This window comes from Eutrigla gurnardus (assembly GCF_963514095.1).
Source record: "Eutrigla gurnardus genome assembly, chromosome: 8".
NCBI classification, from domain to species: domain Eukaryota; kingdom Metazoa; phylum Chordata; class Actinopteri; order Perciformes; family Triglidae; genus Eutrigla; species Eutrigla gurnardus.
This window is the reverse complement of record NC_139922.1, coordinates 14,027,279-14,051,053: the sequence shown is the minus strand read 5'-3', so window position 1 is coordinate 14,051,053 and position 23,775 is coordinate 14,027,279. Positions and strand designations below refer to the sequence as shown.

At 41.6% G+C, this 23,775-nt stretch overlaps 5 protein-coding genes across 6 annotated transcripts; all 5 read right to left on the bottom strand.

Annotated features, from left to right (window-relative positions):
* Window positions 1-32: 32 nt before the first annotated feature.
* On the bottom strand, window positions 33-3,048 carry LOC311017691 (uncharacterized protein). Its single transcript, XM_084016203.1, has 13 exons — window positions 2,876-3,048; window positions 2,731-2,794; window positions 2,575-2,647; window positions 2,448-2,475; window positions 1,850-1,990; window positions 1,631-1,762; window positions 1,245-1,401; window positions 1,127-1,167; window positions 987-1,037; window positions 763-905; window positions 546-671; window positions 314-427; window positions 33-235 (listed from the first exon to the last, which is right to left on the bottom strand). Exons 1-13 carry the CDS (start codon window positions 2,885-2,887, stop codon window positions 85-87), a joined length of 1,233 nt encoding a protein of 410 aa, XP_083872329.1. The 5' UTR covers window positions 2,888-3,048; the 3' UTR covers window positions 33-84.
* A 1,116-nt stretch (window positions 3,049-4,164) lies between these two features.
* Window positions 4,165-6,672, bottom strand: rpl10a (ribosomal protein L10a). The gene is made up of 6 exons (XM_084016213.1): window positions 6,597-6,672; window positions 6,082-6,153; window positions 5,919-5,999; window positions 5,157-5,305; window positions 4,893-5,065; window positions 4,165-4,376 (listed from the first exon to the last, which is right to left on the bottom strand). Exons 1-6 carry the CDS (start codon window positions 6,599-6,601, stop codon window positions 4,206-4,208), a joined length of 651 nt encoding a protein of 216 aa, XP_083872339.1. The 5' UTR covers window positions 6,602-6,672; the 3' UTR covers window positions 4,165-4,205.
* Window positions 6,673-8,352: 1,680 nt separating this feature from the next.
* On the bottom strand, window positions 8,353-12,401 carry fance (FA complementation group E). Its single transcript, XM_084015304.1, has 10 exons — window positions 12,116-12,401; window positions 11,135-11,687; window positions 10,921-10,965; window positions 10,775-10,831; window positions 10,169-10,312; window positions 9,968-10,091; window positions 9,697-9,772; window positions 8,815-8,881; window positions 8,591-8,716; window positions 8,353-8,496 (listed from the first exon to the last, which is right to left on the bottom strand). The coding sequence occupies exons 1-10, from the start codon at window positions 12,313-12,315 to the stop codon at window positions 8,392-8,394; spliced, it is 1,497 nt and encodes a 498-aa protein (XP_083871430.1). The 5' UTR covers window positions 12,316-12,401; the 3' UTR covers window positions 8,353-8,391.
* A 162-nt stretch (window positions 12,402-12,563) lies between these two features.
* Window positions 12,564-16,396, bottom strand: mkrn4 (makorin, ring finger protein, 4). 2 transcript variants are annotated; one of them, XM_084016263.1, is made up of 8 exons: window positions 16,217-16,396; window positions 14,863-14,991; window positions 14,508-14,758; window positions 14,334-14,422; window positions 13,985-14,238; window positions 13,779-13,886; window positions 13,172-13,277; window positions 12,564-13,070 (listed from the first exon to the last, which is right to left on the bottom strand). In XM_084016263.1, the coding sequence occupies exons 1-8, from the start codon at window positions 16,246-16,248 to the stop codon at window positions 12,927-12,929; spliced, it is 1,113 nt and encodes a 370-aa protein (XP_083872389.1). In that variant the 5' UTR covers window positions 16,249-16,396; the 3' UTR covers window positions 12,564-12,926. The 2 variants fall into 2 exon arrangements, with proteins under 2 accessions (XP_083872389.1, XP_083872390.1); XM_084016264.1 differs by having other exon boundaries at window positions 13,985-14,235.
* An 86-nt stretch (window positions 16,397-16,482) lies between these two features.
* On the bottom strand, window positions 16,483-23,296 carry ppardb (peroxisome proliferator-activated receptor delta b). Its single transcript, XM_084016262.1, has 8 exons — window positions 22,961-23,296; window positions 20,854-21,237; window positions 20,551-20,702; window positions 20,298-20,436; window positions 19,827-20,029; window positions 19,271-19,477; window positions 18,938-19,181; window positions 16,483-18,566 (listed from the first exon to the last, which is right to left on the bottom strand). Exons 2-8 carry the CDS (start codon window positions 21,176-21,178, stop codon window positions 18,319-18,321), a joined length of 1,518 nt encoding a protein of 505 aa, XP_083872388.1. The 5' UTR covers window positions 21,179-21,237; window positions 22,961-23,296; the 3' UTR covers window positions 16,483-18,318.
* Window positions 23,297-23,775: the final 479 nt, after the last annotated feature.

Here is a 23,775-nt window from a genome sequence, read left to right as displayed (position 1 = left end):
GTACAAATACACAAACAACTAAAAGTGTCTGAAACGGTTTTATCTTCAAAGACGAGTACAGGGGATCCCGCTGGTCTTACATATTCACGGCTCAGATGCTTCTTCATGAAGCTTCCACAAGAAGTAGGTCAGCGCAATGACACAAAGAAGCACCAACAGGTAAATGTAGAGGAGCGCCCAGCGACAGCAATGCAACCAGTGAGCCAGAGGACGGTGTCTCCACGAGGATCCACACCTGAGGAGAGCACTGAGTCAGCGTTCGTCCAGAGGAAAAAACATCACGGGTTGTCTTTCAAAACATATGTTCACTTACGTCTCGGAAGAAAGCTGTCGGTAAATGTTGGCACTCCTTTTGTCCTTGTCTGATTTTTTCTTCGATAGCGCAGCTTTGCCCTTGTGTCTCTGTCGCAAAGTGTCCAGAGGGGAACTGTAAACGCAAAGTCACTGGTGTGAAATATACAAAGTGTAAAAGCGTTGGTGTTTACTTCAGGTTAGAGAACTGTATGTTGTTTCTACTATTCTGCCCATGAACAGTGATTCCATACTTCTGTTTGCTGCGTATCTTTCGGGTGGCCAGGTGTTTTGCTGGGAGGCACTCTGGGTGAAGTATGGGAGGTGGAGGAAGCTCAGCAGCTGGAGCTTCTGGCTGAGTTTCATCTGGATCCAGCGGCCTGAAAACAGAGGAAATGGAAACCGAATGATGCACCTTTGCTGATCATGTGGTCCAGATACAAAGCATTAAACACTGAGTCTCTCCTTGACCTGTCATCCACCGAGGGGCTGACTTCATTGGTCGGGGCAGAGCTGGACTCAGAGGTCAGGGGGGGAGACGAGCAGGTGAGGAAGGAGTCCTTGCTGAAAGACCTTGTGGGAGTAGCTTGTTTCTTCAAGTCTTGCTTATTTTCCTTTAAAGACAAGGGAGACCCTTTATGTGGGTTCCTGGGTGACATTTGTAGTAGAAAGTTCACTAAAGTAAACCTCCTTACCTGGCTTTGGCTGGGAATTAGTGATATGCTAACTCTGCGACGAACACTGTACTGAAATACACAAATAAAAGGCAGATTGGAGTGCTGACGAGCTCATTATTCCCATATCAGGTCGGACAATAAGCCAAATATCTGCATACCTGATGAGAGCTTTTCCTTCTGCCATCACTTTCCTCTGGATCTAGAACAAGAGGTTCAGTCAAATATCACACATGGTGGCAAAAACAAGAAAGACAGCACAGGCAGAATATGAGAGACCTGGCGACGCTGCGGGGTCGATGGAGTTTCTGGAGGAGCCCTGCTGCTGGATGGCCTTCTTGGCCTCCTCCAGCTCCACCATGTTTGTGTCATGGCGTCTCCTCAGATTCTCCACATGAGACACCATCAGTTCCACTGCATGACTCGCTCGAGCCTCCTGTCATACATAATATAAATCATCATATAAAACCATCAGATGTGTTAGAGATCAATATCTATATATCTGTTTAAAGGATTTCTTAAAGAGGTGGAAGTCTTTTCACAGGAAAAACAGAAAGTATAAGTCAGAAAACCTTCGGGGCCCCGACCTACAGATTGGTAACCTGAGTGTGAAGAGGCGCTGAGCCATCCAAAAGTAAAACAGGAGCAAAGGAGCCCACATGTACCTGATGCACAGCGCCGAGCACCTCCGCCGTGTTGGAGATCCGCTCCACGGTCCCACCCAGGATGTCCAGAGACAGCTCCAGCCTCTGCAGGATCTTACTGCGCCTGCTGTCCAGACACAGGTCCTTCAGCGTCTGAAAACATGCACAAACACAAACGTGCAGCTGCTCTCTGGCGGTGACATTCAAGTTTACACCACGTCATCTGTCGTTTAGCCGCACCTCCAGGGTCTCCCTGCCTCTGCTCAGCTCCAGCTGGACGTTCTCCTCTGCCAGGTTGCGGGCGTGCTCCTCGGCCTGCAGCCGTTGCTTCAGGGTGTACTGATCACAACTGAAGGCCAGGGCGATCTGAGAGAAAGCCGTCTGGGAGCAAACATTTATTTATATTTATTTATGAATGCATTTTATCTGCTGCCTCTTTAGATATTCAGCACAAATCAACTACAGTCTTTATAATCCAGATAAAGACAAAAGGTTACCTAAAAGCATTAAAGGAAAAGTTTACAATGTTTTCAAATATGTCTTAAAACAATAGTAATGTTTATTGAAGGTTTTTTGCTTATTCTTCCTGTTTATATGGGCCTTTCAAAAATAAACCTTCAAATACTTTTTTACATAAGTCTGGGTTTTGTCCTTCATCATCACTTACAATGAAATAACTTAGGGGAGGGATATTTTAATGTCAGGTGAGAACAGAGGAATGATAACAACAAGCAGAATCTGTTTCACCTGAAAAATGGAGCACAATAATGTGTAAATGTAATAAAAGTAAAAAGGCAGATGCAGGCTGAAAAAAGAGGAAAAAAGAGCATGAACTGACCTCCAAATCTTTCTCTGACTTCTCGGCACTGTCCAAAAACAAGACAAGTGAAAGTGTGATGAAGTCAGATTTCATCATATTATATTATGACATGTGTGGCAGAAACATATTCTATAAAACATGTTACCCGTTGAGGCCGACACGCTCGATGATGGACAGCTCGTTCCAGTTTGTGATCGGTAGCTCCTCTTGAATGGTTTCTGATGTGAAGACATAACCCAGTTTAAATGTGGAGCTGTGTTACAGGGTCCAGGACTTCATAGGGACTTTTAATAGCCGTTACCTTCATCACTGTCCTCGTTGCCCAGCATGGTGGACGGGCTATAGCTGTCTGTCTCTGCATCAGGCTGAAATCAGTCCAAACATGACTGAATGATACAATCATTGCATATAATCTGGTAGGAGAGCTGGTAGATTACTTGACTCACCTGAGCCGTCATCACTACATCAACTTCTTCCTTCACAGAAATAATCCAACGTCTTTTAATCAATTAAATCCTCTTCACAGTCAACGTAAGATTCGTTTGGAGCTGGAGGAAACACAAACTATATTCTCAAAGTCCCCGTCTGTGTTTGGTTCATTTCGCCCTCAGTCTTTCTCCTCTACTGAGAATAGATAATCCTATTAAGAGATCCACAGTCAACACAGAGCAGGACGACGGAGCCAAGAGGCTCATGGGTAGGCGTACCTGTTGTAAATAGATGCCGGTGTTGTCCTAAATGATGAATCAAATTATTTGAATTCCCATCAGTCTCATCTTCCTTTGTAGAGAGGGACATTTGGGCCTTAACTACACACTCATTTGGATAAAAATTCAAAAACTTCAGAGGAAATGTTTAAGTAAATTGATTGTTGGATGCACCTTTATTTACTGTACACAACCAACAAGAACGTTTCCCCCCCCATTAAGTTGATTTTGTTAACAACACCTATTATTCTATTCTGTAAAATGTATATATATATTTAATATCATATAGGGGGGGTTGTGCATCGGCTGTTTCCCTGATCTCTCCATCATGGTGGCCCACAGAAGATGCTGTCCCACTGCTGCTGGGCCCCATTGACATGTAGATCCCATTATCATCAGCAGTTACTGCCTCCTCTCCCCAATAAAAAATGTTATGGGCCATTATTTGAAACATTCATGAAGTAATTAATCAAAATTGCTTTTGGGGGCATAATTCGGTATATGGAGCATAGAGGAAGATCTGAACTTTGTGATGTAATGGCATTAATTATTTTCTGGAACTGTACCTAAAGTCAGTCCATTTTTTACCCTAAACATGTATACATTAGGTGCGATAACTTCTCATGTTTTAAGACCCAGGCCCTTAACACTGTCAGATTGTGGATTATCAACCCTTACTATATAAGATATTATATATTACTAACACATCAGGATGAATACCTCAGTAAACCAGTTTGAGGTGTTGGAACACTTAAATATTTACAGCTCTAATCGCCATTATTTTATTCGAGGAAAAAACAACTTTTACTTGTATGTAGTATTAGTTTAGTTTCAAAAAAATTTACAGCATAATGTAAAAGACTTTACTATAAACTAACCTTAGATGATTGGGTAACATGTTAAGTGCTGGTGAGGTTGTAGATTTTTTTTAAACCGTAACCCAATTTTGAGACATGCATGATGATTACACTAATAACATTTTTTTTAAATGTTTCAAACCAACAAAAAATAAACTCAAAACAGTCAAATTGGAGCATCTCCACATTTTTATTGATAGAAAAGCTGTCCTTTAGTAGAGCCGCTGGGGTTTGCCCATGGTGCTCTTCACGTAGAGGGCACGCACGTTCTGCCAGTTCTTCTTCAGCAGAGACACCAGGAAGTTGACAGCCAGGTGGATGTTGTACACAAGCTCCTCCTCGCTCATCTTCACGTGTCCGACAGCCACAGCCAGACACAGCACCTACAGCACAAAATCAGGATCCATACATTATTCAGCGAGTCAAAAACTAATTTCTTCTTCATTACCTCAACATTAACATAAATACCAGTATATGAACATCTAGGGATGCTCTGATCCGACTTTCATTATAATAAATATGAATAAATAGTTATTAAGCTGTGTGGAAGTGACTAGGATCACTCATATGTAAGGCAACATCAAGTGTAACATGCACATAAATTGACTGAATTGGTGTATATTACAATATTGTACAGCAGCAACTTGCAAAAAAAATTAAAATACAAGGGTAATGCAGCAACAACTTGGTCAAAACTGGAAAAGGAATCAAAATGACAGTATATGATAAATATAGCACTGAATTTAATAGATTAATATTTCATTTTTGGATAGGGACAGTGCACATTAACGAACATTGAAGCATCTCTGTAAACATGGAGGATTATAGCAAACCATCCGTAGTCCCTAATAAAACTGGCCCCATAACTAACAACTTGTGAAATGGCATGCTCAACGTACCTTCTTCATCTGGAATTTGATGGTGGATTTGACCTCGTCCACCTTGGTGTTCAGGTTCTCATTGTGTGTGAGAAGGGAGGGGAACTTGCCGGCCTTGTTCAGCCCAGGACCCAGGATACGAGGGATCTGCTTGATCAGAGACTCGGAAGCCAGGAAGGCATCGTACTTCTTGGCTAGAAGATAAACAGCATAACAATGTTTTTTAAAAAGTCTGCCAGCTTTCAAGAAGCACAAATCAGGTGTCTTGTGACGGCAGATTCTTACCGAGCTTCTTGACCATCTTCTTGTTCTTGTTGAGCTTCTTGAGAGCCTCGATGTCCATGTGTGGCAGCTCAGCGACCTTGGCCTCATCACAATGCTGCTGGTCTCCCAGGACGCACACGGAGAACTTGGGCCTGGGGAGAGTCTTCAGCCTGCAGATCATCAAAGCCGTTAGAGACACTGCTCATGACCCGTCAAAACACAGGGGCATCAGTTGGATGCAAGGCAGGGTATGGTTGAGAAAAAGATCTCTTGTATCGTCTGCATCATGACGGTTTAAATGAAAGCTGGCATGTACATTAATCATGCCAGGAAACTGTAGGAAACTACACTTAATTTAGCTAAATCTAAAATATTGGAGCTCAAACCCTCTGCCACCTCCAAAAGACACCTCTCATTTGACAATGTAATAGAAAAATTCTTACCCATACCACCACAGGCGGCCGTGTCCAGCTGACCTCTTGGTAACATTATGTAAATTGGTCGGCATGAGGACATGAACTTACAAGCTCAGCCACTCAAAGCCTCCCCTCATGTTTTAAGACCCAGGGTAGGGGTCCGTCTGCATCACCTCCACCAGCAGAGCTGGGTCGGTTCAGTCAGACTACCCAGAGTACTTCTCCATGTCTGCCCCTGGCCTGTCTCGACTTTCTTTTTGCCACTTTTTAAGATTTCAGGAGTTACTTGCCATTCAACGGGCCGTTTAAATAGACAGGGCTGGAAACACACAGGGAAAAGGTCGGGTGAAACAGTAAAAGGTCGAACCTGACGGTGCCGGAGAAACGCTTGTCCTTCTGGGGATCATAGTTTTTCAAGCTGATCTGCAGCTCCACCGTCTCTGTGAACCTACAGACAGATTACAGTTAAACACAATCTCCCAAAATGCATCTATTCTCAACGTCGGAGTGTCACAGGTTAGAAAACTCACTTCCTTGGCTTGCTCAGAGAGCCCTGCATGACCTCCTTCACGCATTCGTACAACGTATCCCTGGTCACCTTACTGGAAAAAACATAATATCACAAACAAAGCACATTAAAGCAAATATAATCAGCGAACACCTCTATAATCCGTAACTTCCATTGGTCTATGGCGGGAACTAAACGGTCATAAAATAGGTATAAAGTTCAGCAATATTTCGTTTGATATTATCTTGGTGAGCTAATGAATACATCCGATGGCCGATTGTTTTCTAAAACACGTTTTAAAGGTGTGGATGTCTGCGGATGAAACCTAAAATTAACATGGTGAGCTACATGGTGAGCTAACGTCACAGCCGCAGATGAACCGGCTTCAACGTTAGCGCCGACAACTTCTAAATATTCGTAAAATTCACAACTGTCGCGTTAGACAGCAGCACTAAGGCATCACGAGAGTAGTACAACCCGGTATACGTACGGAAAACGTTTATTATTTGGCTATTTTTTAGTTAAACCAAGGCTAACCTCATTTTGACGACTTGTCCCTCTCGCCTCGCTACGTTGAAAAGGAAGTGGAAAGGGAAGTTACGCAAAATAAAGGCGGCCTTCTGCTGACCTCATCAAAAAGCGCAACGCATTTTTTTGCACCAACTTTATTGAGAAAATACATTCAGCACACGTACTATTCAATACATGTTCCAGATGTTCGTTATAAAAGTGAATATAACGTAGTAAATAGTCAATATAACGGAATAAATAAATAATATAAAAAAAAAATTAAATTGTATAAAATCACTAAATGTGGAACAAGAAAGAAGAATGACAAAATGGTTGCAAATTTATAGTTTAAATTTTCAATATTAGGCTAGACTTATATTTTAGCCTAAATTATCACCAAGAGTACAAATGGAAGGCGGTCTTTAAAGCCATAATTTTATGAAGAGGCTATGATATAAAAGTATCTTAGCATTAATACAGTGTCCACTAGTATCCCCTTTACAATCACAAAAAACAGCATCTGCTGCGTACAGTTGGGAAGAAATGACAGATATTCATTTTCACAGGGTAGAAGGCACATCAATCTAAAATATGATCACTTTGTATAATATTTAATATAGTGTTTAATACATATTTTCTGTCTGAATAGGATTTCATGACAATGTAACATGTGTGCATTGTGCTCAACAAAATAAATGTCAAAAAGTAATAGATACAATCTTTAAATATACAGCACCATTCAGGTGGTGTGGTACAAATGCACTTTACAAATAAGCAAAGAAACAAGAGAAAACACTGTTAAAAAATGATGTAATCAAATGAATAACAAAGAAGTGGCAGCAAATAGCAATAATGGGTATGCTAAGAACAATAAAACAATTAAAGATGAGATTAAAAGAAAGAAAAAGTCAGTTATTTAACGGGAACGTGTTTTCAATTATCATTTAAAAATGTGCAGAACTTACACCTCTTAAAGTCTGGGTAGGAATACACACAGACAGGCAGAGCAGCTAATTGTATTTGTTGAAGAAGCTTGTTTGAAAGCAAAAAAAAAGATTGATATAGGCTGGTCCCAAAATATTAAGAGTAAAATAACGTTAAAATCAATCCCATAAGACACTGGGAGACCGTGTTAAATTGCCGTTTCTTGTTTTAGTTAAAAGCCTGGCATCAGAATTAATTGTTGTTTATCAAAATATTATGTTGGAAAATCTGTGAAGAGAGTATTACAGTGGTCTAATCTACTTAAAATAAACTCATGAATGGGAGGAATTTTGGTATCACTTGTTTGTGATTCCTGGTCTCAGTTTAACTGGTTTTGTATTCATATCTTTATTAGGGTTTTTCTCCTCTTCTCTGTACACTATTTATTTTGTGTCTTTGGCACATGGTTAAGATGATCTTCTCACTTACTTGTATATTAAATACATCATACTTATACAAGCAGGATTTTAGTGATTATGATGTCAAGTTGGAGATCATTCACATCACAGCATAATTTATAATTAAGAAAGCAGGGTAACTGGTGGTCTATCAAATAATTGTATTGGAGAAATATATATATCCCTATCCCTACATATCCCTCTAAAATGTAGTGTGTGTAGAAGTTTAAGGAAGACTAAAAGGAAGTTTTCCCTTTAAGCACCTGATATTGTATTTTGGTACTGAACTGGAGTAAACATTTTCAGTAAGACTTGATTCAGGGGGGATTTGCGATATTTTTCTGTGTCAAACTGGTGGAATGAGGTCAAAATAACGTCAAGAAGTGAACAAGAAACGATTCATAACAGTTTTATTCACACGTGTTGTGTCAGTTAAAACTTCATGTATGTGTGATTCTTTTCAAAGCAGCTTGGAGAGACTTCTTCAGGAAAGTCTCGTTCAACGTCAGGCAGCCATGCAGGGAGTGTTTGTGTGCAGCCGTAACCTGCAGAAACATAATGATATACATGCAGAAAGATCACAAATGTCATCTCAACCGCTGCTCGGCCATTACGCGTGAAATGAATGTACAAACTTACGTGACTGTTATATTTGGTAAGGACTGTTAGCATCATTTTTGCAAACTTCACAGACTTTGTGAATTGTGGACCCTGGCTTACGAGCTGCTCGGTGAACTGTGCAAAGAGTTCCTCACTCAAGTCGGGCTGAAAAACAAAACAAACCAGACAACTCAATAACAATGAATATTGTGACTAAAGTTGCAGCCTTATCACCATGAGTGAACAAACATTCATCTACTTACCTTGGAGTCTAGCAGGCTGTGGATAATGGAGAGCACTGCCTCACTCCATGCTATTTTGAATGTCATTCTGGGGGGAGGGAAACAAATAAAAATGGTGAAGGACTGCATCAAGAAACAACCGGAAATAACCATTAAGGATTGTTATTTGGTGCTTCTTTGACTTGTTGACACACATAAATATTTAATTCACGTGAATGCTTGAAGCACCATCTTCTTCTACACGCCAAAATTCACTTTATTATTATTATTATGCCTGCATTTTGTCATCCATAGTTTGACACACAGACACATACACACAGGACTTGGTCATTCTTGGACAAAGGACCTTTTCTAATCATACCCTATCATACTTATGCATTAACATTCAGATTAAAGCCCCCCCATACAGTAGCTATATCTTAACAGGAAGCTCAGAATTATCCTGAATTTTTTTCCAAATCATGTTAATAGGATACAACGGCTGGACCTGTTTTTTTTTTTTTCAAAATAAAAGTGCCAAAGAATAACTATTCTAACAGCAAGCTCAGGATGAGACTTATTTGTCATAATAAAAGCCCCTAACTCACACAGCAAATCAACAGGAAACTGGAGATAGACCCATTTCCTTCAAAATAAAGGCCTTGATAACTGCATCTTGTAGTATTCACATTTTACAGGGACATACAAAGTAAACCTCTTCCCAACTATTCCTACAAATTCACCTACTTCATACATATTACAGCCATTAATGCAGTGTAATTTCAGCTTTTCAAATATTACACGTCCTTACCCATTCCCACATTTTCATCCATTTCTATTAATTCAATTTGTATGCAGTTAAAGCAGAAATTCTGTGTCATTTTCTCCAGAAATGGCTTTTCTAGTTTAAATGTTTGATCTTACTGAAGCACCAGCATTCTGTAATGGGAATCCAAACATCCTTCAATCAGTCTGTTCAGCAGCTCAGCTTGTGGGCTTCCTGAAAACAAAGCAAAGTTCAAAATAGAGAATCAATTGATGCTTGAGCCAAGAGTTGAGGAACAAGGTTATATCATCAAAACATCCGTCCTGCTTCTATGTACTTAACCCAGGATACTGAGTGCTCTGTAACTAACAGACTTAGCCCCCTGCCAATAACTTACTGCACTCAGCCGTAGGTCAAGCCTTTCCTCACCTATGTTTTTTTCCTCTAAAACTGGTCCGATCAGAGCGTGGCACATTGGTCTGGGATAGCGGCTACACAGTGACGTCGCTGCAGTGACTAGACATCTGGAGGCCGGTTCCGAGAGGGACAGGACCTGCGGGAAAATGATATCCTGTCAGTATCAAACACAGTGACACAATTTGCATACTTTGCATATATCCAGTGATGGACCTTCTGCAGCAGGAGGCACTTGATGAGTGTTGCTGCTGTGCTGTAGCTGAAGTCAGGAGAGGGAGTCAAAATGCTACTGCACAGTTTCGGCAGAGTATGTTCTGGTAAGTCAGGGAAACTCAGCATGCTGCAAAACACCTCCACCTAAACAGGAGAGGTAAAGATATGGGATTAGTCCGTCACTGGTCATCAGCACGCAAATGTATGAGTGGTTTAGTAAAGCTACCTGACCGGTCAAAAGGGTATTTTTTACTGTGCTGAATGTAGTTCTGAAGCACAATGAGCTAAACTAAGCAGCTGTGACTACAGCGATAGTTAAAGTGTCTGTTTCTCCACTTCATTATATTACAGCTACATTCAGATACATCTGAATAATCTGATATCACCACTCTAAAATACCTACTATCTTTGTGAATCTTATGTTACATTTTTCTGAGCCTGTACTTGTGTTGGTGTTGTGTAGCAATAAATTAAAAAGGTAAGAGATATATAATATACTGTTTCCTCACAAACACCTTTAATTTTACGTCAATTTACACTTACAGTGGTGTTAATTTGGGGGTAGATCATTAACAAAAAGTCAGCTATAACATTTGCAGGACATACTTGACCGGGGTCACAGTCGTTCAGCACTTTGAATGCCTCTGTTGAGCTCTGGTCCCACTGCAAACAGAAAACAAAAATAATTACAGTAGTAAGAAATGTCACCGTCAGTCTGTGCTGACTAGAAGAAAGAAGCAATTTCTTCTTACCTCCGTCGGACTTTCCAGTAATTCTTTTATTTGAAGAACAGACACCTAAATAAATGCAAAAATACACACAGTTTTAAACAGTTGTAAACAGTGTGATGAAAATAAATCAGTTCTTAAATGAGAAGAAATCAAATTGGTAAAATGGATTATACATTTCAGGACCGATAAAGCCCATCTTGCTGTTGAGTCTCCAGCATGGAAGCATGTTCTCTACCTTGACATGTCCAGGCAGGGCATCACATGGACTCTCTGGTGCTGGCTGCAGGTCTTCAGCTGGAGCATCACTTCCTGATGCCTCTTTTGCACTCTGTTCTTCAACATCGAGACATTCACCCGTCTTTATCCGTTTACTCTGCTGTCTCGTTTCCTCATCGCCATCCGAGTCCAGAGTGATAAAGCTGCTCTTTCTTTTCCGTTGTGTCCCCACCTCTGATCTACCAGAGGCACTCTGAGAATCCGACTCTGCCGTTTGACCACTGAAGCACACGGCCCATCCTCCGGTCTCACCAGAACCAACCAGGCGCTGCGACAGCTCATCCAGTCTTTGGCTGCACAGTGGAGTGTAGAGAGGCCGCTCGCTGTGTGTCCCCATGTGTCTTTCCAGCTGTCTAACCAGAGCGGTGACCCAGGGGCTTGGATGAGGGTCCTGGCTGAGGCATTTGAGGAGATGGAGGACGGCAGTAGGAGGAATAACTGAGCGGACCAGATAGATGAAGGACAGCAGGTTTTGTTTGAATAATGATGGGAACAGGCACACCAATGGTTTACTAGAATAGGAGAGGAAAAATAATGGGTTCAGGCACGGATGTGACATAAGGTGGATGACCAGTTTGCCTTAAGATGGCACTTATGGACTAAACTTAGCACTCATTTTACATTTAGGGCATTTAGCAGATGATTTTGTCCAAAGCGACATACAATAAGTCCAGCAGTCGTCTGGTAGATAGCAGTAAATTATTATATTGCATTATCCACTGTGGGAAATAACTAAATCTGGGAGTTATATATTGCAATGTGACTGGTAAAAACAGAAGGACTACATTGCATTGTGTTCAGTGCATGTCCAATAGTTGATATTGCTGGGCTGACTTCTAGAAGAAAGTAAACGTTACTATGCCTTAAACTATCCCTCCGGTGACTTGTCCTACAAGTCAACGATACATGCATTTTACGGAAATCTAATGCGGGGACTTACACGGTTAGTGGCCGAGCTTCTGCATCTAGACCGTTTACTTCGTCTTGGCACAGGGTTTCTATGAAACGAGAAAGCGACATGTCGGGGTTGGCTCTCTGCTGCCTGTGGAAGACGCCCAGAGCTCTGTGGACACCGGAGGGTCCGCCAAGAAGCGACCGGACGAGCAGCTTCGACCGCCCATCAAACCGACCCAGAAACATACCGGCGTCCCGGCCCGCAGATAATAGTATGGACGGTACACACAAACGCCTCAACGGGTTTGTCTTGCCCAGCCCACCCCGCCAGTTTTGTTGATATTTCTTCTTCTTCTTCAGTCTAACTGCACGGTTTGTGCACCACACCTCCACCTAGCGGCAATACTCAGCATAGCTTGAAGCCCGCTACAACAAATGTAAATAGAAAGCACCACAGACCTTTTCAATGAGACAAAAATGTGAAGCAATGTTTTATTTTCTGTGTACAAGTACAACTTGTTTAAAAAGAAATAAAATCTTACAGTCTATATTCTTGCCAAAACTAGGTAAAGGGTCTCATGGCTCAAGGCAGGTAACAGTAGTGGACATTAGCAAGAAGGGGTACAGTATACTTTTCATCTATAGACATTTAAAATGACCATCCACACAACACTTTAAAATCGAAAATGGTGCAAACTGCTAGGTGAGAGGTCAGAATTGAACAGTCCCTTTAAATCAGAGGTCAAGGGAATTATTAACGATCTGCAACATTTTAAGCACCATGTTTTTCTGGGGGACAATTTTACAATTAAGACCCCCATTCAGTGGTTTCAAGCACTGACAAAAAGAATGAAAGACTAGAAACCATACTCCTCAGATAGGTAAAAAGGAAAGCCAAAGTCGTCGTCATCATCGTCGTCGTCATCGTCAACAAGGAGGGTCATGGCTATGAAAAGATTAAGCAGATCTCCACCATCGTAGTCTTCGTCTTCTGTATAATACTGTTGAGCAAGAAACAAGAAAGTAAGGGAAATGGAACAGCATTGCGTCATACATACCAATGGTGGTGAAAACTGGCTAACATAATAGGGTTTATATTTACCGGAAAGGACCCGTGATGAGTACGAGCATGTTTCTCATGCCGATAAAGGCACTCCGTTTTGAAGGGGCAGCATCTGTATCGGGTATAGTAACTGCATCTTTTCTTACTAGAATCATGAGATGACATGACAGAAAGAAAGAAGGGGGGGGAGATGAAAGGGGAGGATGTCAACAGTCAACATCTTGCTGGATTCAGCCACATTAACTTCAGACGTCTTTTGGAACATTTTTATTCCGGGGTCCTGACAACTACCGTTGTCACAACCAAGTTTCATTGCTCAATTGAATGTAACCCTACAACATGTCAGGCAAGAGCATCACTACTACTAACCTCCGAGATCAGAAGTGTCAAAAATAAAAATCAAGGAAAATGGAAAGGTCAAATTGGAGTGGCATGTCTAGCATGAAGAAACCCAGCAAGTTCTATTTAAAAACGTTTGTTTTGTTTGTAAATAATTCAAAAGACGTCTCTTTTTCTTCTGATTTAATTAAATGTGCCCCAGTAGGCCACAAAAACAGAATTCCAGCTGCAATGGTCATGGAGTGTTCGACCTGAAGCCCAGCTGTAGTGATCACTGCTGCCATCAAGAGTCAATTTCACAACATACCTGAATTTCTCTTTGAAGGCAGCAATTAAGCTTTCCTTGGCTTGTCCTTCAACCCAGTGTTTGTTAGGCACATAAAACGCAGACCTCACGCGACACTGTGGGCAGCTCCTGAGGAATAATCATTTAAAAACAATGTCAAGTCATTGTTTTTAAGTGTGTGTGTTGTCAGACGCAGTTAAAAATATTAAAATATCGCTGAAACCTACTTGACCACATCTGGCCCGAGGTCTTTTGTTTTCCTCCAGGTCATGATGCATTGTAAACAGAAGGAGTGATTGCAGTTTGGCAAGATTCCAAAAACATGGTTTCTTGGATCCGTCTTTTCGTACACCTTATCCATGCAGATACCACAGGTCATGCGTTTACTAATGAGGAAGGCCTCCGTTTCCTCTATATTCCCCTGGGTGTTAGAGGCTGCAGCAGCTGCACCGTCCTCTGTCATCTCATTGGAAGAAGTCTCCTGGACACAGAAACTCTGTAGTCAGTATAAAACACTCCTGGGTTAAACTTTTGAGTCACTTGCCCTTTCGGAAAGATCACTTATTTGAAGCCAACCTGCTCAGTTATTCCATTACATGCACATGCTTGAGCAACTTCTGAGCTTCGGACCGACTCCAAAGAAGCAGTGAGAGGAGTTTGAACATCTGAGAAGAAAAGTAAAAGTATCGGGGAAATGCAAACCAATGTCATTGTCATGCATTTAAAAAAAAAAAAAAAAAAAAACAATACCGTGCAATTGTTCTTCAGCAATATGTGCTGCCAGCCGCCCAATGCCGTGTTGAGGATTTGCGATATTAACCATCAACCGTGACCTGTCGGATTCCTGCCTGGACGTCACCTCAACCCGCAGAACAGCAGGCTCTGACCCTCTTCTGCCAGGTGGAGCGTAAGCCACACTGGAGGAGGGGGAAACTATAGGCACAGAACCTCGTCTACCTGCAACAGCTGCATCAACATCCGGTTGAAGGACATGGAGATACCTAGCAGAGGAAAATAATCGAAGGGCTAAGGTATTCCATGTGCATGACATCCTCTTCCATATTCTCTAAAGGAGTTGCCTATTTTATTTTATTTAAAAGCATACCTGCAGCGTTCACCATACCAGCATCCCCCTTTCTGAAAGTACCTACATATTTGAGCCGGCGGTATAACTGGCCATTCATGTCGATAATTACACCTTGAACCAAATCTGCAGGAGCCATTGATGAAACGTCTGAAATGATTAAAAAAAAAAAAAGGGGAGGAGAGAAGAGCTGCAATTATTAAGCCATTAGGTTGTAGGTTTCTAGATTGCCACTTATAAGAGATTATTGTCAACAAAATAGCCAAATTCTCAGTATATCAAAAGTATTTAATATGAACCGGATACCGAAAATACACAAGTACAAATATGCTTTGCGAAGACATTAGGCAGTCCAAAAGTTTACTCCCGTCTTCCTCAGGTAGGGCTTCTTCTGATTGGCGGAGCAACCAGATGTGTCCACGCCTCCTTGGTCCTCATAATCCGACTCCTCTCGGTAATTTCTCATGCCAGCATCATCAGTTCCTCTGAACAGACTGATAGTTTACTATGACAGCACTGATAGTGTCAACTTTTAATTAAAATCTATATTGATGTTTAAAATCAGTGTACTTTTATCCGTTTTTTTAAATTGCTCCTGGATTTTACATGGGTCATAACCGAAGACTTCTGCTTTTATGTCCCGAAACACAAGTCAGAGTAGTAAAGTCTTGCCTCAGACCTTCATTAAACAAGCATGTAACGTTATCCTATAACAGGACCACCGTTTGCGCAATTAGCAATGGCATTTGGGGAGCTCGGGACAGAACTGGCAACCCAACAGTTTGATGACAATATCAGAAACTGACATTCACCACCTTAACTGTTGTCCCACGAAAAGACACTAACGTTACCCACAAATAGCAAGCGTTAGTTAGCCTCTCTGAGACGAGGGTAGGATAACTGGCTGCTAAAACGTCACTACAGACGCGGAGGGGAAATGGGTTTACGTGAAAATTTAATACATGGCAACATTAATTTGTTCGGCGACAGTTGAGATTCGCGTTAAACAGGCGATTGTCAATAACTGATTTAAGTTAATGTTAACGCTAAATTTACCGCCGAATTAACCGTTAGCATAACATCCGTGATTTCAACGAGTCACTTTTCACTTCTTTCTTGACATCCACCCACGCAAAGTGCTTTAAACACCCCCTTAAAAACACATTTTATATTATTTTCAACAAAATGCCTTTTTTTCAGTCATCGTTTCGCTCTAACGTCCGCTTTCGTTTACAATACGACAGCATTAGAAAGCAGCACAGGTTTCTTCGTGGTAGTAACGGACAAGACGGCAACATGTCTCACTATCGGAGGCACCACTTCCTCACAAGTGGTCCACTTTAACGGCTTTATTAGACAACCAACTGCCGCTTACCTACAGATACTTCCACCCCGGACCGAGTCCATCCTCCGTGTGTTTTGGCGTGCCGCCAAACACACTCCACCTCACTATCTAAATAGTTGACAGCCGGTTCCTTTTTACCAATCAACTGAGCAACTAACCAATTGAACGTGATGATGACGTGTATACGTTACGTAGATCCACCGCCCCCCTTGTCTGAGCTATTCCAACGTTTAATAGGTTATGGTAATGAATTAATCTCATTATTTACATTTAAAAAAAAAGAGAGAACATCAGTGTTAATATTTCTAATAAAGTTTATAAGTAAGATGTAACTAAACTAGATTTGCAGATGTTACATGTGACTATAAGGTCGAAATTATTTCAAGTCTTAACATGTTTTAGTGAACAAATGTGTTGATCCATCACTTAGACAGGCAGAGAGGTAGCTTACATCAACTTTTTTGGTGTACGATTTCTTGTTTTATCCATTCACACCCTTTACTATGTAGGAAACACGGCACATCAGCCTATAATGTCAAATTTGCAACGTGTACCAAACAGCAAGAATTAAGGCAAGAACAACAAATGTCAGAGATCAGATGAGACCGTGGAAATAATGTCACAGATCATACATTAGAGGTAGATCGGGATCAAGACAGATTAAGAGCACGAGGAGGAGATTTCTGAAGGTGAACTGGGTGCACCAGTCCTGACATAGACAAGTATAGTTTAAAAAAATGAATATAAGGGTAAGAAAAAAAACCTTATGGATGCTGGCTACAGTACTCTAAGACTGTTACACTTTGTGTCTCCCATTACAAGACATATCAGACTGTACACAAAAGGGTAGTATCAAGGACTGTAGTTATATCTTGTGTGAATACAGAAGGTATGATATGAGATGCTGAATTTGGTTTCTAATCATCAATTTTTCCCAATAATGATCTGGTGGTACAGTATGCTGGTGTTAGGTAAATCCTGCTTCAGGTGTGAAATCCAAATTCCTCATAAAGGATACGTTTCGTTGCTTGACAATATATTTGGTACAACCTAAACTAAATAGGCAGGCATGTTATATGAAAGAACACAATGTACTTAATACATAAAACAATATCATTCATGTTTTTGCCCTTAAAAATATAATCAACAATTACAAATAATTAGTGACAATTACAAAGAATAAACTAAGAAAAGCTAAACCTTAAAATGGCAAATTCATGATCATTTGCGTGTCTCAAAAAAAAAAAAAAAAAAAAAAACATGCGGTCCCTTGTACTTCAATGGGTAACGTGTTTATAGTGTCAGTTTAGAGACAAAAATCTGTGCAGCATAGTCCATTAGTTACCACTTGGGTAGATGGCTTCAAGACAAAACCTTTATAACTTGGATCTCCACATTTATTAAAAAATGGAAACGGTATTGCACAGACAGCTGCTTTGAGAGAGCTCTACACTGCTGGAGCCAGCCCAGTTTGTGTTCTGTTAACCAAATGGCAAAGAAGCGGCCATTGATGATGATGATGATGATGATGATGATGAATGATGTAAACAAAAACCAATTTGTGCATCTTCAGCTTTACCAAAAGTCTGAGAACAATCACTCTACCAAACATTGGCATCATAAGAAACTCTTGCACAGTACAAACGTTATGGCTCTTCTCTATTTAAGCTATGCCATTGGTGTCAGAACCTGAAATGCTTTCCCTTCAGACAAACACAGAGCCGAAAAAAGAATGAGGAGAAACCCTCTCTAGACGCTGCTCTGGGGTCAGCTTTGCTATTAGAATGTAACAGGAGCAGCCTCGGTGAGAAAACAAATCATTCTCTCTGTTAAGTGACCGTTGTGGGAAACTAGGACTTTCAGCAAATGATTCCAGATGCTCATCTCTCACACTCTCACTCTGACACACACGCACACACACACGCACACACACGCACAACTGTGCTGAGGGTAATGCTGACATTTAGAAGACTTTGCTGATTGTGTTATCCTTTCCACGTGACTTTGCCTCATCTGCACATTAAAATCCATGCCCGTAACGTGGAACAGTGCTTCTACTGAATGCAGTGTAGTATCATGAATGTAAATTCAATCTGTAACAGTATTGCTAAATGCAGTCTGTGCCGGAGATGCTAATACATGTCTTTGTAGATCTCCTGTAGTAGAGGGTGGAGTGAAGTCTCCGACTCAGTCTTTTTGATCTTCTGGACAAGCTGGACATTCTCGGTAACTAGCTGACGGAGGTCGGCCATCTTCTGCAGCAGCTTGGGGAAGAGGTAGGCTGAGTCAGAGTGGTTTGCATGTAGGTGTAAGTCCAGAGCTTGCAGGATGTTGTCCTGACTCTGCTCCACCTGCCTCACGTTCATGAGCCCGGGACGATCTGGGAGAACAAGATACGCCATGTGATGAGTCACAATTTATGCTAAGCAAACATACAGGGTTTCTTCCGGATTCTGCGACAGGACAAATCCATTTTTTAAGACCTTTCAAATGACACACCAAAAGTATGATGGGAAAAAAAAACTTATTATAATTATTTTAGTAGTTCCAGTACATAACAGCAGTCTCTAACGATATAATTACTTCATCATTACCTTGATCCAGCATGAGGCATAAAATGGATTAACCAAATAAAAATTATTAATCCATTTAAGATGCTGTCTTTGACTTTAGAACTGACCATGATCAACATACCGAGCAGTGACATATTCATACAAAAAAAACAAAACAAAAAAAACCCTTTAGTCTCACCTCCACAGAGAATAATGGCAGCAACAAACAGGGCCAGGTCACTGTCATCCAGCTCCAGAGCATTAAACTTGACAGCAAACTCAAACTTGGGCTCCATGATCTCACTGAAGGGCTTTCTTAAGCTGCGCAGGAACTCCCTGGTCACAAAGCCTTTACCGTTGGCCACCAGCAGTCCATCTTTGTTCATGAGAGAGGGCAGCATGGCAAAAATAGCCTCGTGCACTCCGTACTTCAGCAAAGTCACCTGCAGAGAGCACACGGACAATTGTCAATTAGGGCCTAAAACAATCAGCCGCATACAAATAATCTTTTTGTGTAGCGCAGGAGACTCACCTGGTCGTTAAGGTAGAGGTCCACAAACCCTGGAATGCTCTTGGCAAACTCAGTGAGCTCTCGCACAGTCTCCACTGTGGTGCACTGGCAACGGTAGAACACATGGACCCCGATCTCCTTGGTCAGGGGCGCTCCTGGAACTAGCTGGCTCCACACCAAACCACTTTCTGCCTTCCAGAGTGTGTCCATATCGTAGATCACAAACGGCTGAAATGAGGAGAAAAAAAAAATGTCTTCATAAATGATCATCTGTAACTTCAAAGACTTCACGGTACGAGCATAAAACACAAGAATGGATTATATGTTAACAGCTACTTTGTGGTTATCTTGCATTTTTTCTGACTAAGCTTTAAACCAGAAAAAAAGATATGCTGATTAAAACAATACAGTATGCTCCAATTTCACAAAGGATAGCATTTCAAGCAACCAACAGTTCAGGGTCAAATCAACAGTTCCCTTACAATAGATGCAATAACATAGTCCTGTGACCCATTGATGATCATGTTTTATCTAAACATTTCATATGCAAGGCCAGGACGAAGCTACAAGAGCATACCGAGGTGCTGCTGGTTTTGCCCGACAGGATGCTGCGGGCCTTCTTCTTGGTCAAACTGAGGTTCTTCAGGTATGCTGCGTTGACTTGTTTGGCCAACGTCTTCAGGTCCGAGCCACCTGGTTTGCTGAGGTTCAGTTCTTCTGCAAGCAGGCCTGCCACCAGCTTCTTCCTCTCCGCCTCAGGCATACGTCCATATCGGATAGCTGGATAAACGCACACACATGCTGGTCTTATTTTTAGTGAATACAACAGGAGTAAATCACATCCATTTTGTTTTTGCAACAGGTTCGTTGTTAGCAACATTTTTGTTAATAAAAAACATCACTGTTTCCACCACCACTTCAATAATACTAGTGTAACTCCATGTTTCCAAATTGCATGAGACGAGAAAGATAAAAAAATGTATTTTCTCTTCAAAAAATGCAGGTCAATTTACCATTTAACCATCTGCTAAAATATTTTCCCTCTCACCATCATGCGACATTCCCAAAGACAGGCACTTCTGGAAGCGACAATATTGGCACTTGTTACGATTCTTCTTCTGAATCTTGCAGGAACGCTCACAGCGATCGTATTCCAGTTTCATCCGCACGGTTCGCCGGAAAAAGCCCTGATTTGGAAACAATAGAACCGGTTCAGCAACTCGTATCAGACAACACAACAATGCTGTTGTCAAACTTTGTAATCTTATTCATCTAGTCTGCTGTACCACACACTGGATTACCTTGCAACCCTCACAGGCATGCACGCCATAATGAAAGCCAGAGGCCTTGTCCCCGCAGACCTTACACTCCACGCTGATCCCAGAGGCTGCGCTGTCTTCTTGGCCAAGACGCAGCTGTTCGGACAGCGAGGGTGATGAGGTATGAGACAGGTCTGCATTAAAAAAAAAACACAACTATTAAAGTGGCAATCTCAGAGATTTTCAGTTAAATAAATACAATTCTGAACTATAGTTTTTCTTCATTGCATACATACAAAATGGTACTATGCATCAAGTCGTGGGATTTGGAAATAAAGTTCTTACCTGTGTAGCTGGAAGCTGCACCGCTGTTTTTCATTTTGTGATTGTTTACGTCCTTATCCAGACCATTTTTCTCTTTTTTTTTCTGGTCCCCTTTTAGGCTTTTAGAGGGTGGAACTACCTCTGTCTCCTCCTTTTCCTCCTCATCCTCACTTCCCCTGGCCTTTAACTCTTGCAGGTCCGTCAGCTCTGACACACTTGTCCCCCCACAGCTGTCTGAACCTCCAGACTCTCCCTCAGGCGGCGTCCACCTGACATCAGCCTTGTCCCGGGGGGATTTGGGCTTGCGGTGGCCGTTCACCCTGTCGTGCTGCTCTGTACCTTCCATGGATGCTGTTTAAGCTGACTCAGCGGCTCCCCTCCTGTCACGTTGCCATCATAGTTTCACTATTGAAGAATAGAATACTTTAAATAAGCAATATAAAAATGAATAACATATACATAACATGTGGATTACATACAGTGCCAGAATGACCACAACATCACGGTTAACCTGCCTCAAAAGTCAACATATCATCCAACCTTACTATGAGATCCAGCATGCGAGTGGTTAACAGTCCAATTCCAGTGACCACTCGCACTCACTAGCCAAACCGAGCATTGCACTTGTCAAAACATGTTGCAGAGCAAAAATCCTCCACTTAGCGTCCGTTAAGCACACTGGTTAAATGCATATATAATGTGGCTATTTAGCTTCAGGGCAGCATATCACTCATAACTGAAATGAATGCATTTACTTATCTTGGACAGCGTGTTTATTTAGGTGTCCTTTCCCCAGTCAGTCCATTACTACAGGTTGTGTTTGAACAGCCAGGGAATGTCCTTGATAGTAATAGGCTTATGACATGATATACACACGCTGTGTAGGCATGCCTGGATTACTTACTAGGCAACTGGAAAAGACAAGCAGGGGCCTCAGACCATCAAGACTCCTAACTAAACACCTCAATTTTGAATGAAGATAAATTTGCAACGACTTTATTTGGGTAATATGCATACAATCCTCCATCAGGGCAATTGTATGATATAGTAGACATTCTGGAAGATGAATTGAGAAAACACTAAAATAAACATTGCAGTCAATTAGGAGTGTGTTTTGCTAATAACTGAAATCAAGGCACTTCAAGGATCATATAAAAATCTAATATAGCGACATAGCAGTCCTGCTCATTTTTAAGCAACATGCCCACATGGGTCTAACACACCAGGAGACACTTTCTCATTTATGTGAGGATGAAATTAACATTTTAAAAATAAACACTTAACATATATAAGGGCCACATTTCAATAAAGATATAAAAAAGGACTCCACAATTCAAGAGCGCTAAGCCAAACTCAGCTTTTGGGTTGGCTTTTCTGTTCCCTAAATATTTCAGCTATCTTTAAAAGTAAACTTTGTCTCTATTGCTGGGAGACATCTGTATTATTGTTTGCCTCAGTTCCATGGTAGGGTGCACGGTGTACTTGGGTGCTTTAAGGGGACAGGGTGCATGCACTATGTACACACCGAGCTGTGTTGATCGCTGGTGGAGGGCAGTAGGGGAGAGTGCTTTGGGGGGTAGGGGTTAAATATTTGTCCTGCGGCCCCCTAGTGGATTAATCCGTCCATGTATGTAGCCGTGCCCGGACAGACAGCGCGTACTTAATACAAATCTATTAATGTTTCCCAGTTCATATTGTCATTACATGATGGCCCAACGTCTAAACGTTGTCTTCATAAAGTTGTGGCACCAAAACACACCAGATCGTGAACTGTAAAGACCTGTCCAGCACACACAACCTGTCACACTGCCCTAGAAATATCTTCCAACATTGCTGTGTGTGACAGGACTATAACTGGATACAAGCAGTCGAGGAATTAAAAGTCGGCTCAGTGACAAACATGACAACAGTCAAACTTTTTTCTTTTTTTGTTTTACTGAAAAGAAAACACATAGATAAGTAGCTTTAGCATTTCAGTCGGCCGTCGAAGAGAGTCGGCACCGCTAGCTAACTTAGCTAGTTAGCTACTAACCTTGAATGCTGACTACTACTAGCTGTTAGCGTGGCTGACCCACATTCCCGTGTGTGCCTTTTAAATAACGTTCACAGGCTTGCCAATGTCGCTTACCTCTCCCAAATGCTGCTGCTGGTTCACAAGATGTTCACGCTGCGAGAATTTTGCCAGCAGGCTAAAACACACACACACGTAGCGAAAAACGGTCCCGGTCGGGATCGATCGGCTGTTGACAAGTTGTTTGAAGTCACCAGCGGCAGGAGTTAGCTAGCAGCGGGAGCTAACGTCAGACTGGTCACGTAAACTTAGATGGACTCGGGCCTTCGCGTAGCAGACCCACCGCTGAGCTCGAGACGAAAAGAAAAACAGTTTGGACACTTTTTCTCCGCTAACATATCACATGTAGATAAGCATGTAGACTAATAATCCCCTCCCCGACTCTCCTTGTTGTTCCTAGCTTTGCTTTGCTTCACTGCCCCCTCTCCTCCTCCTCCTCCTCCTCATCGTCACATGTCAGGACAACATAACGCACATGCACGCGCCCACGCACACACACACTTCAGGCTGGATCCAACAAACAACTTTCTGGGGATCCTCGGTCTCTGTTATAATGATGTGCTGTTGTTTCTGTATTCTGCTACATGGATATTTATCTTGGATCTGCAGTGATGCTGCAAAGCTTCGGATCACATCTGCTGAAATTAAGCTTTCCAGCCCCTTTGAAGCACATTTGTGATTTTATTTTAAATAAATACGTTTGACTTCACTAGATAGATGGGTTGGATTGCATGACAAAATGCACTGGAGAAGCAAAATGTATTAATCTAATGATTGTTTATACCCAACGTTTACATACCAGGCAAAGCAAGGAAGTGTCCAAACCCCAGCAAGTGTTACCATGATGTAGCTTTAAAAAAACAAAAAATGAT

Coding starts and splice junctions, on each gene's coding strand:
- rpl10a (XM_084016213.1), bottom strand. Junction 5,066..5,156: donor GAAGATGGTCAAGAAGCTCG/GTAAGAATCTGC, acceptor TTTATCTTCTAG/CCAAGAAGTACGATGCCTTC. Junction 4,377..4,892: donor TCAAATTCCAGATGAAGAAG/GTACGTTGAGCA, acceptor TTTGTGCTGTAG/GTGCTGTGTCTGGCTGTGGC.
- LOC311017691 (XM_084016203.1), bottom strand. Junction 672..762: donor AGCCCCTCGGTGGATGACAG/GTCAAGGAGAGA, acceptor CTCTGTTTTCAG/GCCGCTGGATCCAGATGAAA. Junction 428..545: donor AAGATACGCAGCAAACAGAA/GTATGGAATCAC, acceptor TTGCGTTTACAG/TTCCCCTCTGGACACTTTGC.
- mkrn4 (XM_084016263.1), bottom strand. CDS start 16,248: ATGGACTCGGTCCGGGGTGGAAGTATCTGTAG. Junction 14,992..16,216: donor CGGGGTGGAAGTATCTGTAG/GTAAGCGGCAGT, acceptor TAATCATTTCAG/ACGTTTCATCAATGGCTCCT. Junction 14,423..14,507: donor TGCTGAAGAACAATTGCACG/GTATTGTTTTTT, acceptor TTTTCTTCTCAG/ATGTTCAAACTCCTCTCACT.
- ppardb (XM_084016262.1), bottom strand. CDS start 21,178: ATGGAAGGTACAGAGCAGCACGACAGGGTGAACGGCCACCGCAAGCCC. Junction 20,703..20,853: donor TGCAGCTTCCAGCTACACAG/GTAAGAACTTTA, acceptor TTTTTAATGCAG/ACCTGTCTCATACCTCATCA. Junction 20,437..20,550: donor ATGCCTGTGAGGGTTGCAAG/GTAATCCAGTGT, acceptor TTTCCAAATCAG/GGCTTTTTCCGGCGAACCGT.
- fance (XM_084015304.1), bottom strand. CDS start 12,315: ATGTTTCTGGGTCGGTTTGATGGGCGGTCGAAGCTGCTCGTCCGGTCG. Junction 11,688..12,115: donor GAAGCTCGGCCACTAACCGT/GTAAGTCCCCGC, acceptor CTCCTATTCTAG/TAAACCATTGGTGTGCCTGT. Junction 10,832..10,920: donor TACTGGAAAGTCCGACGGAG/GTAAGAAGAAAT, acceptor TTCTGTTTGCAG/TGGGACCAGAGCTCAACAGA.